General features: G+C 33.6%; 5 protein-coding genes across 6 annotated transcripts; 3 read left to right on the forward strand and 2 right to left on the reverse strand.

The window, feature by feature from the left end:
- Positions 1–332: 332 nt before the first annotated feature.
- On the forward strand, positions 333–3,835 carry LOC149738772 (uncharacterized). The gene is made up of 4 exons (XM_089874064.1): positions 333–1,482; positions 1,988–2,092; positions 2,778–2,949; positions 3,180–3,835. The coding sequence occupies exons 1-4, from the start codon at positions 420–422 to the stop codon at positions 3,367–3,369; spliced, it is 1,530 nt and encodes a 509-aa protein (XP_089730190.1). The 5' UTR covers positions 333–419; the 3' UTR covers positions 3,370–3,835.
- A 2,774-nt stretch (positions 3,836–6,609) lies between these two features.
- Positions 6,610–8,237, forward strand: LOC149738773 (uncharacterized). The gene has a single exon (XM_089874087.1). The coding sequence runs from the start codon at positions 6,610–6,612 to the stop codon at positions 7,732–7,734; it is 1,125 nt and encodes a 374-aa protein (XP_089730213.1). The 3' UTR covers positions 7,735–8,237.
- On the forward strand, positions 8,234–15,131 carry LOC149738774 (ERO1-like protein alpha). 2 transcript variants are annotated; one of them, XM_089874070.1, is made up of 14 exons: positions 8,234–8,366; positions 8,727–8,846; positions 9,248–9,334; positions 9,887–10,002; positions 10,280–10,353; positions 10,716–10,836; positions 11,081–11,130; positions 11,346–11,402; positions 11,920–12,012; positions 12,592–12,734; positions 12,908–13,011; positions 13,306–13,456; positions 13,871–13,992; positions 14,426–15,131. In XM_089874070.1, the coding sequence occupies exons 1-14, from the start codon at positions 8,268–8,270 to the stop codon at positions 14,505–14,507; spliced, it is 1,419 nt and encodes a 472-aa protein (XP_089730196.1). In that variant the 5' UTR covers positions 8,234–8,267; the 3' UTR covers positions 14,508–15,131. The 2 variants fall into 2 exon arrangements, with proteins under 2 accessions (XP_089730196.1, XP_089730197.1); XM_089874071.1 differs by lacking the exon at positions 11,346–11,402.
- On the reverse strand, positions 15,064–16,442 carry LOC149738775 (GPI-specific phospholipase A2-like PGAP3). The gene is made up of 3 exons (XM_089874097.1): positions 16,301–16,442; positions 16,129–16,232; positions 15,064–15,975 (listed from the first exon to the last, which is right to left on the reverse strand). Exons 1-3 carry the CDS (start codon positions 16,385–16,387, stop codon positions 15,207–15,209), a joined length of 960 nt encoding a protein of 319 aa, XP_089730223.1. The 5' UTR covers positions 16,388–16,442; the 3' UTR covers positions 15,064–15,206.
- On the reverse strand, positions 16,416–17,654 carry LOC149738776 (copper chaperone for superoxide dismutase-like). Its single transcript, XM_089874098.1, has one exon. The coding sequence runs from the start codon at positions 17,484–17,486 to the stop codon at positions 16,695–16,697; it is 792 nt and encodes a 263-aa protein (XP_089730224.1). The 5' UTR covers positions 17,487–17,654; the 3' UTR covers positions 16,416–16,694.
- Between the last annotated feature and the right edge of the window lie 71 nt (positions 17,655–17,725).

Genomic DNA, 17,725 nt, shown 5'->3' on the forward strand with positions numbered 1-17,725 from the left:
GTTGTACGATCGCAACAAATTATACCACAAATTTATCTACAGAAGGTTTTCACATTTTACAATCAACCCCCTCACCCCTATCGCTTTTAAAAGATACAAACCTAAGAAGTATTGTTGTCGAAATCGCGGAACAAAAGAGGTTACTAACTGCCGAGCCATCCGTACGAAATGCACAACTAATTAATTAGGAAACATTGCTTATTACAAAGTATGGAATGAAGAACGAAGTAAGTCAGAAAGATATCAGTATTCAGTATATATTTCATAACATGAGAGGTATGATTATTTTATATGTGTGTATAGTGTATACAAAAAAAGAAGTATTTTTTGAAATCTGTTTTACCTTGACGTTTTCAAAAACAAGGTTAATGCAACAAATGTTATTAGATTACTATTAAGTTCGGTTCAATGTAGTTAAAATGAACCAGTTTGCCACCTCTGCTGGTCCAGGGGCACGAAGAAAAGAATTTCAACACACAAGAAGATACGGAAGAGCTTCAGAGGAAAAAAAGAACAGCGAACATGAATCTGAACTTCGTGTTCCAAGAATGAATGTGCGTAGAGCAAATGAAAGAAATTACAATGGTGTTTCTTGTAACAGTGATGAAAATGTATATGGAGAAATAGATGTAAATCCTATCGTCTCTGTTTCATTTCCTACGAAAAGTGTTGTTCAAGCGGCTAAAGAAAACGATGCTCTACTAAACTTTAATTTGAAAATCAGCACAAACGATATTAAGAATCATACAGAATCTGCAATTGATCATTCTGGTTTTCACCCTTGCACTACAAGTCGATTGGAATCTGACCCAGAAATAGGCAGTAACTTTTTTTGTCATGATTCAATACCAGCACAAAATAATAATTTTAATGACATGCTTTTACTGGAACAACCGAAATTTAAAGTGCGCCCGAGACGCCATGTTTATCATACAATTGAGTTACCGGATCGAAATGACATATCTGATGGTACCCCATCAGACAATCAAAAAGTTAAAATAATCTCTTCACCTCCTATTCCACCAAAACCACATTATCTTCGCTCTGGTTTCAACAGCAAGCTTCCCCCAAAACTTCCTCCTAAAGTTGTTAATGCAAATGCTGCAATGAAGAGGAAACAACTTAATGAGGAATACTTTGAAAACATTAGAAAAAGTATGGACTTTAATTTGAGTGAAAGTGATGAAGCAGGTTTGCAAGAAGAAGCTATTAGTATTACAATTCCAGGAACAGAAACTCATCCATACTGGACAATATCTGATACAACAACTAACACAACTCAGAATTTGACTACAGAAACTTCTTCCACCGTGTTAGAAACCCCATTGGTCAAGAACTCACCTGTAACATTGGATGTGCATAAACAAAGAAGGCAGGAGTTTGTGGACAGTTTAAAAGCTTTGAAACAGTGTGGATGGTATTGGGGAAACATGTCATGGGAGGATGCTGAATCAATGTTAGCACAAAGACCTAGTGAAGAAGGTAAATAAAGTTCATGTTACATTTCGGTGCCGTAACACAGTGGTTAGCAGACCTTCCTCTGAACCACGGGTTATGGGTTCAAGGGTACTAGCTGCTACTATTGTGGCCTGTTGGCGTATGTGTCCTTGAGCAAAACACTTAGCAATTGCTCCAACCCAGGGGTCACCATTCACTAATAGGTTGTCCAAATTGTCAGCCATACAAAAAAGACACACCCACAAAGATACATACATGGTTAGCTGGAATGAGGTGTATGAAACAGAACACCCATATTATAATGACTGTAGTTTTCCTGCTAAATGAGGAAAGAGCAAGTTACATTTATTCATCTTTATTAACCTAATACTTACAAATAAAGAAAAAAAATTAGGACTGATTTTAAATGTATAAAACTAATAAAAACAGCAACAATGTTTTATTAAACAATCTAACTTAAACGCCTACATAAAAGTTATATAATATATCTATACACTTGAAATTAAAGCTGTTTTCTTTACTTTCACAGGTGTGTTCTTGGTTCGTGACAGCCAAGATCCTTTGCACATATTAACTTTAACAATACGTTCAGTGGAACTATCAATACACCATGTCAGGGTTGAACACACTGAAGGTAAAAGTTAAAACTATATATTTATATTTTCTAAAGTTTTTTAAATGTTAATATATAGATAGCAGTAGGTAGAATTTTCTTAAAAAATTTAAAGCTGTAAAACTCCCTAAACGAAAATTCCACACATATGACAAAAAACATGTTTATTGCAACAGAGATCTTCTGTTTAGATACAGTGGGAGGAATGACTCATTGTACTGAAATATTGCATTTGATCATGCACATGTTACTTAACAACAATATGTTTTGTGGTAGTCAATGCCATTTAAGCAAGAATTCAATTAAGTTTAATAAAATGTGTTTTGAATAGCTAACAGTTTGGATGACCCATTATATGTCTCTGTTTGGCCCAAGTACATATACGTTTATAGTAATGGTAGCAGGTTAAAGCATTGCCAGTATTCCTAAATGATACAAGTGCTCTGTCTCTAACCATTGTGCCATGCTGCAGAATAATTAAAAACTATTTTGTATTTAACATAAATTCTGACTTATTTAGGTTTAAGTCTTGTTTTTTTAGCTCAGTGTTTATGTTTGGATAGGCGTAAGTAAATTAATGTTTGATTAGATTACGTCTTCAAGTTAACATTGTTCGTGGAAAATATTAGTAATTCCTGATTATTATTATTAACACCACTGTTGTAGTGTGGTATTGTTTTTTTGTTAAATGTCCAATGATTTTCAGGTAAGTTCCAGCTGTACGACCCCGATAGAGGTGTAAGCAGAGGTGCAGCTAACTGTGTGAGACATCCAAATATTGTAACTTTTATAAAGCTTGCCATGAAGCATTCTCGGTCGGGTACTTTTATTTATTTCATTAAGACACGAAACATGGGCGAACCACCGGTGCAGATCAGGTAAATAAACAAAATACCAAAAATTGTTAAACTAATTAGACAGCGAATTATCACATATGAAATCACTGCACAATCTCCCAAACTGTTCATTTTAAAAATTGGCAGGCCTATAAAACGATTTTTAATTTAAGATTGTTTTGGTATTTATCACGGAAATGGGCAATAAACTGTTATAATATTTTATTGTATAGTAACAGTTTACACTAATCTTCTGTTTTATTTATTTTTAGACTTCTCACCCCAATTTCTCGCTTCACTTGTGTCAAGTCATTGAAATACTATGTCCGATTCACCATCAGAGACTCTGTTCCTTATGATTCAATCACAAACTTACCTATACCACACGATCTGAAGGAATATCTTCTCAATTCACCGTATTTCGATGCAACAGAAGATTTACAATGTGCATTGCTATCATGAAACATAAATAACCACAGTAGTTAACTGACTTTGTAACTTATGTGCATTCTTATAAATGTATAGTCCAACTGTTTTACATTTTAATCGCGTATTTCGTGTTTCTGCTCTGCATAGTTGCAAAGCTACTTTTATTTTGTTTTTCTTTTATAGACTATAGATATGCAGCATGTTGTATGCTGTGAATGGTAAAAGTTTGTTTCTCTATTTCACTGAAAGAAGTGTTATATGGTGTCAAATTCAACCCAAGACATTATTGAATTCACAACATATCCAACATAATATTGCTATGAGCATATGAGGTGCTTGGGGTTGCACATTTTTATTCCACTGTTCTGCCTGGCAATTTATTATGCCTAAATTGGGAAACGTTTTAATATTTTATTAATTTCTTTTGTATTTAGCTGTGTTGTGTGCAATATTTATATTCCTAATCTGGAAGTTTTAAAATGAACCAGGAATTATTTTTCTTGCAATTTATATGGCTTGCTCAAAACAAGCAGTAGTGTTTGAAAATCTTCTTGATTAGCCTTATGTTTCATTTCCTATTAATTATTGGTTCCCTTGATATTGTTGGTAGCCAGAAATTGTCGTAAGTTGATATTTATAACTTCCAGCAGCATAGAAGATCTTCATTGACTGAAAGGTAACATATGTTAAGGATTTTGGTGGGAATGTGCTGGTTTGCATTTAACTAATCTGTAAGTTTGGTGCCACATTTTCTGAATATCGGTAAAAAAATTGTTAGAATTTGTTAAAATATGGTTAGAAATTAATTATTATAGTGAAGGAGTTGTTAAATTTAAACATCGCATGTATTCAATCGCGTGAAAATGCTGCCCTGCAGAAAAATGTTAAATTCTACCAACTGTCGGTGTGTGCAGTGAAGGATGACGAGGGCAAATCACCGTTCACAACCGCCAAGCCTTGAGATATGAAGCGCTGGTAATAGCTTGACTTATGCTACAGTTAGTGTTAGGCAAAATTAACGGCATGAGTTGAATTTATAGATAAATTGTACCTATACGTTATCATGTTGCCGTTAACGTCGGTCGTTCCGTCTCTGTCGGACTTTTGCGGAAGATGCGTTTCTAAAGTATACGCGGTAGAAGATATTGTCTTCATTTTAAGCAACATGGATTTGTCTCTTAAAGTTGTGAATGCAATATTAAGTTGTATGCCCATCAACAGAGTAATGGATGTTGAAAAATTGTACGAAAATCACTCCATTTTCAACAATTTTTGGAAGAAAGTCGTTTATCAGTGTAAAATTAAAAACTGCGCTTTTCGAAAACGGTTGTTATATTACAAAGATCCATTTCTACCACCCTCATTTAAAACTGGGGAAGAACAGACCAATGAAAAGCAAGTTTTAATTAACAGTTTATTTCAAGAAGCCTTGGATAAAGCGTATTATATTACTTCAAAACTTACTCGATCAATGCCAATGTTTCCACTTCATGTTGCACTTGATGACAATTATCCAAACATTCCTCTTATGGAATGGCTGGTACAATTGACCAAACAAATCAGTTGTTTCCATTTTTATCCAAAACACGCTCGAATGCTTTTAAATGAACCACAGATAATTGAAGCAATGCCAAAACATTTGGTACAGTTGGATCTTATGCTAAATGTGACTCTGAACAGAGAAAATACTACTTTTAAATCATTTTACACCACTCTATATACTCTTCTTTGGATAAAGTGTGTAAAAAGAGTTGTGTTCTGTAACGCATTTTTTACAACACAATTTAAATTAACATGGGAACTTTGTGCTGGAAAAATTTCATCAGAATATTTTTTATCAACATCGAAAGACAGTCTCAAAAATTTAAATGAGTTACAAAATGTTGATATTTGGGAAGCAGCGATTGGTGGAAATGATGTTTTAGCTAAAAGTGATGAAAAAGAGGAGGAAGAAGATGTGGATGTTTACAGCGGTTTTGTGGAAGATAATGGTGATGACTGCGGTCCCAAATCAAGCTCTATTTCCCAAACTTCTTCAGATGTCCGGGAAGTTTCTGAGCGTGTTGCAGTTTCTGAAGTTGTTTTGGAAATAAATGACAATGGATTTCCAATTACAAGTGCCAAGGAATTGTTTCAGTGTGAGTTAAGATATTTAAAAAAACTTAAAATCTACCTGCTAGGTCTTGGACCTATGCATAAACTGAGTACAGAGCAAAAGTTTGTGGATGAGATTGTCAAATTACTTTGCAATCCAGTCACCCAACTTCGTGTTCTAGTTTTTTCTAATTTTACTTTTTATTCGTTCTGCTTGCATAAAATAATGAAAGGAATCGTGACCATGTACAACAACACAGGTGCCACTTTTGATTTCTTATCATTTGTTAACTGCCGGTGGCAAGAAAACTTATCTCCTTTAGGGTTCGTGTATGATAACCCTTGTGCTGCTCAACCTGAGAAAAGTTTCCTTGGCATATTACATCTACAAAGTTTATTATTTGCTCACGCTGATGGAGAAATCTCGCAACCATTATCACTTTGGCAACAATCTTTTATTCAGACTTTAAATCCAGCAACTGTGTATGTGCTTGGGCAACCAAGTTTTGAGTTTAACGAAGTGCACGTTCCTCCTGCGTTGTTGCAAGTGGATATTCTAAAAGCTGTAATGTGCAACAGAAGTTCTGGCCTTCAACACATTGTTGTTTACCTTCCTTCTCCTTCTAGTCAACTATATAGACCATGGTTTGAAATGTTGCTTGAAACTCTCACATCTTTGAGTCAACCTCTTCTAAAATTACTTGTAATTTCCAAACACCCACTTCCTGTAAAACTTACTAAATTAATCACAGAAAAAGGGATACAGTTTGGTTCAATGCAGCTTGATCTTGACGATACAAGTCACCTTCCTGGAAACTCAGTAGAAGACCATGTTTCAGAAATGTAATATAAACTTATAGGCTATATATATACCAATGCTTGACAATAACATATTCAAATTTCTTTCTAATAAAAACCAGTTCAACTGTGTTTTCTTACTATGTGTATTTACTACCTCAAATGTAAAGCAAGCTACATGCTACTGTAACAACCTGTATAGTTAATGGTTATTATATATTGCTATGGCTTTCCATTTCACCATGCATTAGCATTACTTTCTTTTCTTTCCATTTCACCATGCACTAGCATTATTTGTGCCTAAGCTGCCAATAATTTAAAAGTTCATTATTTGTATTTTTTTCTGAAGGTGATTGTTTTAGGAGTAATAGGAGTAATAAAATGTCTGCAGCTGACGATGATACTGAGCTTAGGGATTTGTTGGTTCAAACACTGGACAAAAATGGAGTTCTTGGGAAAATAAAAGCTGAGCTCCGAGCTAGCGTTTTTCTTGCTTTAGATTCCTCTGAGCAGAACAAATATAAATCAGGACTAGCTAACACAAAACTGCAAAATTTTCTGGCAACTGAAGATGGAAAAATTTGCCTAAATGTTGTGAAAGATTTTCTTGAACATTTTAATTTAGATTACACAAGTTCTGTGCTGGGACCCGAAACAAATTCCACAAACACCTCGTTCTCAACTGAGGAATTACAAAGGACTTTGCACCAACCTAATGACTGCTCACCAGTGTTAAGTAGCCTTGTACAGAACTCACGAAACAACTCCCCAAGCGAGCTCCAGTTGAACTTAGCTAAAGAGGAATTTTCACGACAAGCCATGTCAATGACAGACAGCATTTCAACATTCAGTGCCACTAAAGCTTTAACATCTCTCTTACCCAACTTTCCCTCAGCCGTCCTAAAGAGTTTCTTCCAAAGTGAAGTTGCAGCAGGAGCAAAGGTGTCTTGTGCTGAGTTTTTAAGGATATACACCAAGTTCTTTAGAGCTTGTCACAGTGTTGTTGCAACTCCAAACACCGGTGACACCACAGTCAAAGACGAGAAAGATTTTATAAAACAAGCAGTTGGCATAAGATCTGGTGGGGGTAAATTAACCCCTGAGCCAATAGACTCTGACTACCTTAAACCGAGCCAGAAATCCTTTGACCTTGATTCAAGTTACGGCCAGTTCTTTGATGATGATATCTACACAAAACCACCGCAAAAATTGCAAAGTTTATCAGAGTCGAGCAAAAAATCCAAATCTGAGGTGGACACTAGCTTGTCAAAATCTGATCATTCCTTTGGCTGGAGAGGAAAGTCGCCAACCAAGACGAATTTTGAGAAACAAAGCGATGATTATGAAGACGATTTCACGACAAGTCATGCCAGCATATCCGAGGACATAGCAGTGGATAGCTTCATGAGTAGCAACCATAGTTCATTAGCTGAGTTGACTGAAGATCACTCCATGCAGGACCAGATTCACTCTGCTGATTACATGGAAGATATAAAGTCAGCGTGAAAAATGGAATTTGATTCCTTTGTTTCTTTTACTTGTATGGGAAAAGATCAAAATGAACCAAGTTGCTCAATGTAATGTCAGATGGCCACACAAACTGCTGGCTCTGGTTGTACATCAGCTAATAACTCATTCCTGCATACATGAGTGGATAAGGGATAATGTATTGTTAGTTAGAAAATTTTAATAATTTAACCTCAATAGGCTATTCTCATTTGCTGATGTTATACTGATAGTCGTGTAGTTTATCATTGATAATTTAAAATAAAAATACTTTTTAGTAAAACCAAAGTAAAGATTGGAGAATTGTTAAAAACTGAGTAATTAAACCATTCACATTTTCTTCATTTCGTATTGTAATAGTTCATCACAAAATTCAAAACATAGATTGTAGTTCAATGTTACATTTTTAATTTTTTACCGAGTATTTTTGGTTCTCATTAGTGATAGTGTATTTTACTGCGTGTTAGCTGCTACTGTAAATTTCTTGTTTATTTTGTTTTTAGTTTTTAAAAGTAAGGTATGTGTGATAGGTAATGGCTAATACAGGCTTCCACATCTCATTATATGCAACATTTCTATTGATCTTCGTTACTTTACTTCAAACCAACTGTGAGGAAAAATGTTTTTGCCAGGTAGGGTGTGCATGCTGTTACATTCACATCGGGTATAGTCTATCTTATATACATATGCACATTTTATGCATAAGTTTAACTTAAGTACTTATTATTCTGGCGGTTTTATTTTATTTGCAGCTGCAAGTTTTAAAAGTCTTGGCTGTGATTCTTGTCTGTGTTTCCTACATCATACATTCAAATAGAAATAAATAAATCCCAATCTTTTCTATATAATAAATTTAATTAAAACTACTTTACAAAAACCCATCACCTCAAAAACATATTAGATATGTTATGTTCTGGTACTTTCAGAACCCTTATCATAATTTTAACTGACTTTAATATTTCATACTTAACTGAACCTTGTATCACTTGTAGTTAAGTGGTCAAATCGATGATTGCTTCTGTGATATTGAAACATTGGAGAAATTTAACAATGAACAAGTTTTCCCGCTGGTATCGCAACTTGTGAAGAGAGATTTCTTCCGGTATTATAAAGTGAGTTTAACTGTATGTGTATAAACTTTCTTTCATGAAATTTTTGTAACAAAGCAATCTTTTGTTGTACTTTAATACTATTTGGAGCAGGAAAAAGCCACTTAAAAAAATTGACAACACATCCAAAACAGACAACGCTATTCATCAGAATTATAATGTTTTTTTTAGTTATTACATTTTTAAAAGAGTGAGGAGTCAACAGCTGATAAAATGATTGAAAATGACATTGACTGAACTGGTTTTACATAATATTGGACTGTTAGCCTAAACACAAAACACAGTTGATCAAAATTTTAGTTTGTATTAAATTGGTTACAGTAGCATATCTCAGTAAAATTATACTAATGATAATTTATACCCACCTCAATCAATTTAATCATATTATACCTTGTGTCTACCAGGTGAACATGTTCAAGCCATGCAATTACTTTGATGGTGATATTGGTTTCTGTGAAAGTGAATCATGTGGTGTCAAGCCATGCTCTGAGGTAGGAATAGGCTTTTATTTTATTTATATATTAATGGCTTAAATATGTAACGAATTGTCTGGCATCGTGGATTCTACAGCTTTCCGCGCTATAGGACCTTAGCAACGAAGAATAGAATAAGTTTTGTTACTATTTGTCACAAACAGTTGTATTGTATCTAAAACTAGATTGCTAGTTATAGACTACATTGTCATAAAACTAATATTTACATTTTGTATATGTGTTACAGTTTACATGTGATAGGTGGGGCTTATGAGACTATTCATATGTACAATAGAACATTATTAGTTACCAAGCAAACAGTTTCCGACATTACATTGTTGTTGGTGCTATTGTTATAAATAAGATCTGACAGCTAAACATGCCTAGAAAATTATTCAATTCTTGAATTTGTTTCTTTTAAATGTTTTAAGCGCATTGAATTTGGAATAAGGTATTATTCTGTGGATATGCAGTATTTTGCCCCAAATTAAACCAAAGTTATTGTCAATTTTTAAAAGATATTGTACAATCAGGCAGTTAACATGATGCATAAAATCTTTTTTCTGGTAGGAGGATTTGCCTGTTGGATTAAGAAATGGAAACTTTAACAAACATACACCTGATACTGAGGATATGGAATGTAACAAACCAAAGAAATCTATCAGTGATATTAATGGAACACTAAGGTGGGAATGGGTTCATTATTGACTTTCAGAACACTTTCATCCAATTAGGAGCTATCTGTAACATCAATTTATCTTAATCTGATTTGAACTGTTCTATTTTAGGAATAAGACATGAAAGTAAGTCATGTCTCAACATTTGCAGTTGCAAACTTGCAACTACAGTCCAAGGTCTCTGCTTTAATACAATTTTAGTGTTGTGAATAGAATATACAAACAAATGAATAAGCAGCACTCTTGTGTTTACACAAATAACAATCAATGTTATTTTTCCACACAGCAATGTCACAATAGATTTCCTGGATAGATGGGATAAACATGATGATACAGTTCACCAATTCTGTGATATTGATGGTAGGTTATAGCAGATTTTCTGTGTTTAATTTATTTACATATGTAATGTTCAAGTGAATTTAATTATGTAATAATATACAATTGACTTTACTGTTGTTTTATATGGTTTATTACATTATACTATTTATAAGGTCACACTTTGTATTAGGTTAAGGTCACACATTGAATAATTTTCTTTTTATCCATATGGATGTTATAAATAATATCATTTTACTATTACTTAATGTATTTGCTTCTGTATAATATTCTGACCTTCCTTATTGTATTCCAAGAGACAAAATAAAAGTAGTTAATCAGTCATTGCAATGCCACAAGTTGTGTAAAAACTTGCATTGTCAAAATATAAGAAACTCTTTTTTTAGACGAAAGTTCCATTGAGTTACAATACATTGACTTAATTGCCAACCCTGAAAGATACACAGGATATAAAGGACCAATGGCTTGGAGAATATGGAGAGCTATCTATGAGGAGAATTGCTTTATGTATGTTTGTCTAATGGTCTTTAATTCATATACGTTTCAAGGGTCCATGTAGTGTTTTATGCTTCACAATTTTTGACATCCCGAATATTAATATTATGCTGTTTACAGAGCATTTTCAAAGCTGTAAGGTTATGTATATAGGACAATTTTAACGCAAAACAGTAAAATTACCAAAAATGACACTCCTCCTTGATATTTAATAACAAATAACTTTCAATATTTATATTATGTTTTGTATTACCAGACCTGAAACAATGTCTCAGAATGTGAATCCATTCAAACGAATTCCTCAAGGTAAAATACATAGACAACATATGTTTGTATAATGTTACTAACAGTGTGTTAAATGACATTAGAATATACATTAGAATAACTCTTTTTAACATTATTATTTTGGTATCACAATGTTTTAGTTTTTATTTTAGTAGTTGTCTTGTCATTTATCATTAGTAGTGGTGGTGGTGGTAGTTAGTAGTTGTTATTCTTATGGTGATGGTTTCTTCATACAGCCACAGCTGAAGAAAATGATGGAAAACGTCTAAAGTTTTCGCATTCCGATCTTCAAGGTAGTTTATAACTTTATATAATGTAGATCAGGGGTGGGTGTGCAACTAATATAAGAAGAATAAATAAAATAATTGGGGCCACACCTGCCTTTAACAAAAACTATATACTAGTTAAAGTACAGCCAAAGATATATTTTACATGCCAATTTAGTACATAAAACACATTGCACGCCCCTGATATAGATGTAGTTTAATATATATAGCATTCTGTAAGTACAGTCTGACAAAAAGAGATTTATTAATGATTTTATTTTTTAGCTACTAGAACCATTTAGGCATACTTGTACCAGTATGTAGAGTTTCCTTTAGACTAATAGTACACTGGTGTTGGGTCTTAGGTGACACTGTAAATGTTAATGAATTATTACAAAGTATTCTGTGAACAGTACTTCTCTACATCACTTAACAAGCTTAGATCAATATCCCATGCTTCACATCACGTAGACCATGTTTACCATCTGTGTCATGTGTGTGTGGACAAGCAGCTGCTGGATAACATTTATGTTTATTACAATAGGAATGTGCCTTGAAAAGCGAGTTTTTTATCGCGTTATATCGGGACTTCACACCAGTATCAACACGCACTTGTCTGCAAAATATCTGTTTGAAGGTAATATTGTTATGTGTTTTGAAACTTGAAAGGGCAACATGTTCCAACATTCCAATCCAACCACTAAGATAACAAATATTAAAGTTGTATGTCAAGTTTTATAGTTCCTTGAAAGTGCTTGATATTACTTTAAAAAGAAAAATAGACCTTACATATTCTTTACAAATTTAAACTTAAGCTTTAACTCAAATTAAATAGAATAATTGAAGTTTAATTGAAAGAAAATTTGTTTGAAATTGATGCAATTAAAAAAAGAGGAAACACAACAGACATCACATACCAAACAGAAACCATAGTTATTTCACATTATCATTTTAATAACAACAGTTATTTCATATCATTCAATTAAAAACAACAATTATTTTACAGTGTCCCAATAAAAAGGCAGTTATTTCGCATTTTTTTATTAAAAACACCAGTTATACATATATCCAATGAAAAACTACAGTCATTTTTTTATTTCTGTGTCCTTCCAATTAAAAACAACAGTTATTCATACAACTCTTTATACAACAACAATATTTTAACTCCATAACAAATATTGGTACCTTCATGTTGTAATCATCCATATACAAATAGATGGCTGGGGTGAACGGAGATGGGAAGCTAACTTAGCTGAGTTTCAAAGAAGGTTTGACAAAGATGTTACTAAGGGAGAGGGAACAGCAAGGCTGAAGAACCTTTATTTTATTTACCTGCTTGAATTGAGAGCATTATCCAAAGTAAGTTTATAATGTGGGTGGTCAAATAATATGTTGTTTAATTTAAGTTTGTTAATATAGTATTTTATCATTAAATGCAGTAAAAAAAACAGTTCAAATTTGTGTATTTTTGTTAAAAATATGCATTTTTTTCAGTATTTTGTAAGTGTTAAAAAAATTGATGTGATTTTCAGGCTGCTGAATATTTCAATCGTGGTAATGTTGTCCTTTTTACCGGCCGAGATAAAGAAGATGTGAAAACCAAAGAAATGCTCACACAACTACTTGATCTTACTAAGTAATAATATGATATGATAATGTTAACTAAACATTGGATTTATACAGCTTATAAACCCTTATGGGTTACCACATGCAATTTTACCTATTATCATTTTTTTGTGTGTTTGGCAATTTTTAAACTCCTTCCTGTTACCTACAAGGAAAAACACTGTTTGAAACAGCATGTTTCATAATTAATTGACCACCTTTATTCAATGATTACACATAGAAAGAAAAATCAGAAGTTTCTTTGTATATATTTGACAAGTCTTTAATTTAATATTAACCACTCAATTTCTATTTTTTTTAACAGAAAATTCCCGATGCACTTTGATGAGGGGGTCATGTTCCAAGACAAGAATTCCCGAGGTCTCAAACGTGAATTCGTTCAAAGATTTTTAAACGTGACTCGAATTATCGACTGTGTGACGTGTGAGAAGTGCAGGTTATGGGGAAAGCTACAGGTACATCACTGCTATAAATAGGAAATTGTTGCATTTTAAACATGTAATGTAAAATGAATGAATGAAATTTACTTTATCCTTGCGTGGCCAGAAAATGACAGTCGTTATCACACGGGTTTAACACCTCGTGCCAGCTTACAAGTTACCGTGTATGTTACTTTGTGGGTGATTAAAAAAATAGTATTGGTTTCCTAACATGGCTAAGCATTGTGCTCTTAAGATAGATGAGCCGTAATCCCTAATTGTTTATAACAAGAGCTACCACTTATATAGAATATTGACATGAATATGTATCAAATAACACTTGAAAATGCTCTCATTAAAAAGTACAAGAAGTTCAATTTTAAGTATTAAATTATGCCTGGTAGTAACAGCACCATATATAAACTAGTTTTACCTAAAATTATTCTCCAGACGCAAGGATTAGGAACTGCATTGAAGGTCTTGTTCTCTGCCAAAGAAATGAATGGAAAAACTGATTCACCCTTTCAACTTATAAGACAAGAAGTTGTGTCATTGATCAATGCGTTTGCAAGGTATGTATAATGCTTATGTATTACACAGGGAGACACTTTTGGTTTTACTTTAAGTAAAAGGGCCAATAGTTTATGTAATATGGAATGTTATGCTAATTGCAGGTATACAGACATGTGTATTTGGATAACTTTTCAAGAGACAGTTAGGCAGACAGCACAACAACACAAAGTTTAAGTTATATAAATTATAGGGAATATGATTTTAACAGCAACAATCTGCTTTAAACCAGTTTAGTTGCAAGCTTGACTATATATATCAAATGCAGTAAACTAACCAAAGACAGAAATACAGGTTAGCTTTAGTTTAATTACAATTATGATGGACAGGTTGTCAGAGAGCATCAAGTATTTACAAACATTCAAGACACTGCATGGTAATTTAACATTGGACCAATTTCTGTTGACATCTAGGTATAACAATGGTGTCACACAGGTTGTCAGAAAGTATAAAGTCACTGGAGATGTTTCGGGCGATGATAAAAGATACAAGAAACAACGGAAAAGAGGAATTGTGATCCTGACTCCTTTAAATTATTCTATTTATAGATGTCAAAATTTTATGGGAACATAGGAAAGCATTGGCTATCAATTGTGCAATAGGTTACGTACAGAAGCCGTTTTTAAAGTTTATTTATTTTTTATACAATGTTTGTGGAATCCGCAATATTCTGACGTAGCTGCTTGCCTCACAACGATGAATTGTCCTTGTTCCACACAACTCTCTGTATAGTTAAGTGTAAATGGTTATGGTATGCAGTATTAGGTGGTGATTACGGAGGAGTAGATGGTGGTCATATAAGATTTTTTCTGTAAAACTAGAGACTGACTGTTTGTTTTGCATTACCAAGATTGAGTGACGTAATTTACCTAATATTTGTTTAAGTTTGGTGGCAAAATAGTGTAAGTGAACATTTTTCATTTACCTAAAATTTGTTGAGTTCAATTTAATAGGTGGCAGAATATTGAATATTATAAGTGAAGATGATTCAAAACCAGTTTTATTGTAACAGTATAGGGTAATTTGATATATTTTTTTCCGTTGTTTGGTGTTTGTTTTGCACAGCATCTTAGTAGATTGCTCACAGCAGACTGATGTTTATTTGCATTGGTTATGGTAACAATAAAACTTGAATAAAATATATTTGTTTATAAAAATCTGCATAATTATAGCAAGTACAGTACTACAGTGTTTGTAAAAATGTAAAAAAGGTAGGTCATGGAAACTTTTGTTTTGTTTCATACTCTTTTTGCAATTTTAAACTTTCATCCTTTAAAAATGAATACACAAGCAATGGCATTGGAATAGTTAAGAAGTGCCATATAGAATGTGCATCGAATGTCCACCATACTGGTGGGAAATCGGAAAGCTCAAACATCAGAAATAGATTGGTCATTATTATTGCAGCTGCCATCTTTTTAACATGTGGGTGTTTTTTTCTTTTTCGAAAGCAGAGACTTAACCAAGTAATTGAGTTCATGAGACCAACTGCTACATTTGCTTTCATGTTGTAACCGTAATCAAAACTTTGAAAAGTTAAGTAAGATATGTGGCCAAGGTAAAAGGCACCAATCAAATTTCCAGCTATCCACCTTAAAATATGCACATTGTGTCCATGAAGCTCATATGATAAGCGATGAATAGAAAGATAGAATGAGTATAAAACCAAAGATGTAGCACAAAAGTAATCTAACTTTTCAGTCCATGGAAAATCTCTTGCATGAAAAACACTGGACCATAGCCATGCATTTGCAGCAAGTATTGCATGGATTGTGGTGGTTGTGTACAATGGTGCATTGGATGAAACAGCTGAATAATATTGTTTATAAGCCCATATGTTGGATATTCCATTCAGTATAGAAAACAGAACAGACGCCGGTTCCTGGACACCAATTATTCTCACAAATGGCCATTTACCATGAAACTGTGGAACTCTGACATTTGCAGCTTGATAAGCTTCTACAGTCTTCCACATGCAAGTGTATCTGGGGAATTACTTTTTGTTAAAAAATATCAAAGCTATTTTAATCATCAGATACATTCAAGCATAAATTCAGAAAGAAAATTTGTTTAAAAGTCAGGATCTAAATATCACTATAATACAAGTTTATTCAACCATATTATGAATCAACACTAACTTGCATTCCTCTCTGCAATCCCATCCCAACAACAACATGTATCTGGTTTGGTTCTTATCAAAGATTCCATCTTTGCATTGATGCTGGCATGGTTGTAAGCATCCCTAAATACAGATACATTATAATCAAAAACTTCCATTTCATCCCCATTTAAATTAAATTATCAGCTAACCTGGTACTGTACGCATCTATCACCTTCTGATGCCTTTGAAGTTTGTAAAATCAAAAAGCAACAAACTACAAACAATAGTCGTATCATTGCATATATATATATATATATATAGTACCTTCAAATGAGACAACATGATTTTAAAAAGGAACACCCCTAAAAATGCAGTGGCACAGCCAACTTTAAAAAGAACAAATAGAAACGATAAGCAATATAATAGATTGACAAATTTTGGTAAACAGAAAGGTTGAGCTGTGCCACTGCCTATATGCATTGCTAAGTGCCAAGGATGCTAATTAAGTTCAGGTATTATTAAACTGTTGGGGTCTTTGCGGATGTACAACACTAATTAAAGAAACATTTCACAATGATGAGGAATTAAATTTAAAACAATAAACTACAATTTCTGTTTATGCTTGCTTCTCTCTGCACCTGCTAAAGGTACATTCCTTTCGTCCCACACAGATACTCCATCACAAGCACAAGTCTGTTTGTTATTTTGAAACAATCCAGCAGACCGTGCTACAATGGCGCACGCAATGCCTGGTCCTGAAGCCCCATTGATTTTTGATGTCTCCCGTCCTCCTTTCCCTTCATCGTCTTCTCCCTCATGGACAACCATTGACCTTCCAATTATCTCCCAAACCTTAACCTTATCATCAAGGAATCTGAAAGTTGCCCTCCCATTACTTCTAGCTTCTATGTTTCCAAGATCTCCCACATGTCTCTGAGCATCATTCTTACCACCATGCTTGTAGTTATATGGATTATAGTGCTCACCACAGCTGCTACATCCATCAGATAAGTCCCCAAACTCATGAATATTGAGTCCATGCTTCCCCGGTGATAAACCGTCTACAGTACCCTCAATGAGACACAAGTTTTGATCTAGTTGTAGCAACCTTACAACTCCTTTTACAAACCTCCCTGATATTTCAGCCACTGCAGCTCCAAGGTGTTGCCGCTGCATGCTTGCCCCATGCCCCATAAATGCAGCTCTTTTACCTGTAGTTTCCAGCATGTCCTGTACTTGCTGAAAACCCAGTTTACTTTTAACTACTACCCTCTGTTTGTCAAGATCAACAGAAACGAGATCAACTAAGTCTGTGTTAAGAACCTTTTTAACTGAATCAACACATCCATTGCATGTCATCTCCACCGCAAACTCCATTTCAGTTTGCACATCCATTATCCTAACTGCTTAATATATTTTCCTACCGGGAAAACAAGTTATGTAAATGTTACATTTTATATTACCTTACCAATGTTTAACGCACATAGACTTTTTACTGCAGTAATTCTTACCTACAGCAAACACAACGCAAAATGTAATAATCCAAAAGACACAATCATAAACATTTGTACGTCACATAAAAGTTTTTACAACTTAACTTATTTTAGTGTATAGGATACATACATCCATATCCA

Source organism: Ciona robusta, chromosome 3 (genome assembly GCF_009617815.1).
Source record: "Ciona robusta chromosome 3, ASM961781v2".
NCBI classification, from domain to species: Eukaryota; Metazoa; Chordata; class Ascidiacea; order Phlebobranchia; family Cionidae; genus Ciona; species Ciona robusta.

Excerpts from the sequence above, each read along its gene's own strand:
- LOC149738772 (XM_089874064.1), top strand. The coding sequence starts at position 420 with ATGAACCAGTTTGCCACCTCTGCTGGTCCAGGGGCACGAAGAAAAGAA. Across the intron at positions 2,093-2,777 it reads CAGGGTTGAACACACTGAAG|GTAAGTTCCAGCTGTACGAC; the intron begins GTAAAAGTTAAA and ends AATGATTTTCAG. Across the intron at positions 2,950-3,179 it reads GAACCACCGGTGCAGATCAG|ACTTCTCACCCCAATTTCTC; the intron begins GTAAATAAACAA and ends ATTTATTTTTAG.
- LOC149738775 (XM_089874097.1), bottom strand. The coding sequence starts at position 16,387 with ATGATACGACTATTGTTTGTAGTTTGTTGCTTTTTGATTTTACAAACT. Across the intron at positions 16,233-16,300 it reads ATAGATGCGTACAGTACCAG|GGATGCTTACAACCATGCCA; the intron begins GTTAGCTGATAA and ends ATCTGTATTTAG. Across the intron at positions 15,976-16,128 it reads GATTGCAGAGAGGAATGCAA|ATACACTTGCATGTGGAAGA; the intron begins GTTAGTGTTGAT and ends GTAATTCCCCAG.
- LOC149738776 (XM_089874098.1), bottom strand. The coding sequence starts at position 17,486 with ATGGATGTGCAAACTGAAATGGAGTTTGCGGTGGAGATGACATGCAAT.
- LOC149738773 (XM_089874087.1), top strand. The coding sequence starts at position 6,610 with ATGTCTGCAGCTGACGATGATACTGAGCTTAGGGATTTGTTGGTTCAA.
- LOC149738774 (XM_089874070.1), top strand. The coding sequence starts at position 8,268 with ATGGCTAATACAGGCTTCCACATCTCATTATATGCAACATTTCTATTG. Across the intron at positions 9,335-9,886 it reads GTGTCAAGCCATGCTCTGAG|GAGGATTTGCCTGTTGGATT; the intron begins GTAGGAATAGGC and ends TTTTTCTGGTAG. Across the intron at positions 11,131-11,345 it reads ATTCAAACGAATTCCTCAAG|CCACAGCTGAAGAAAATGAT; the intron begins GTAAAATACATA and ends TTCTTCATACAG.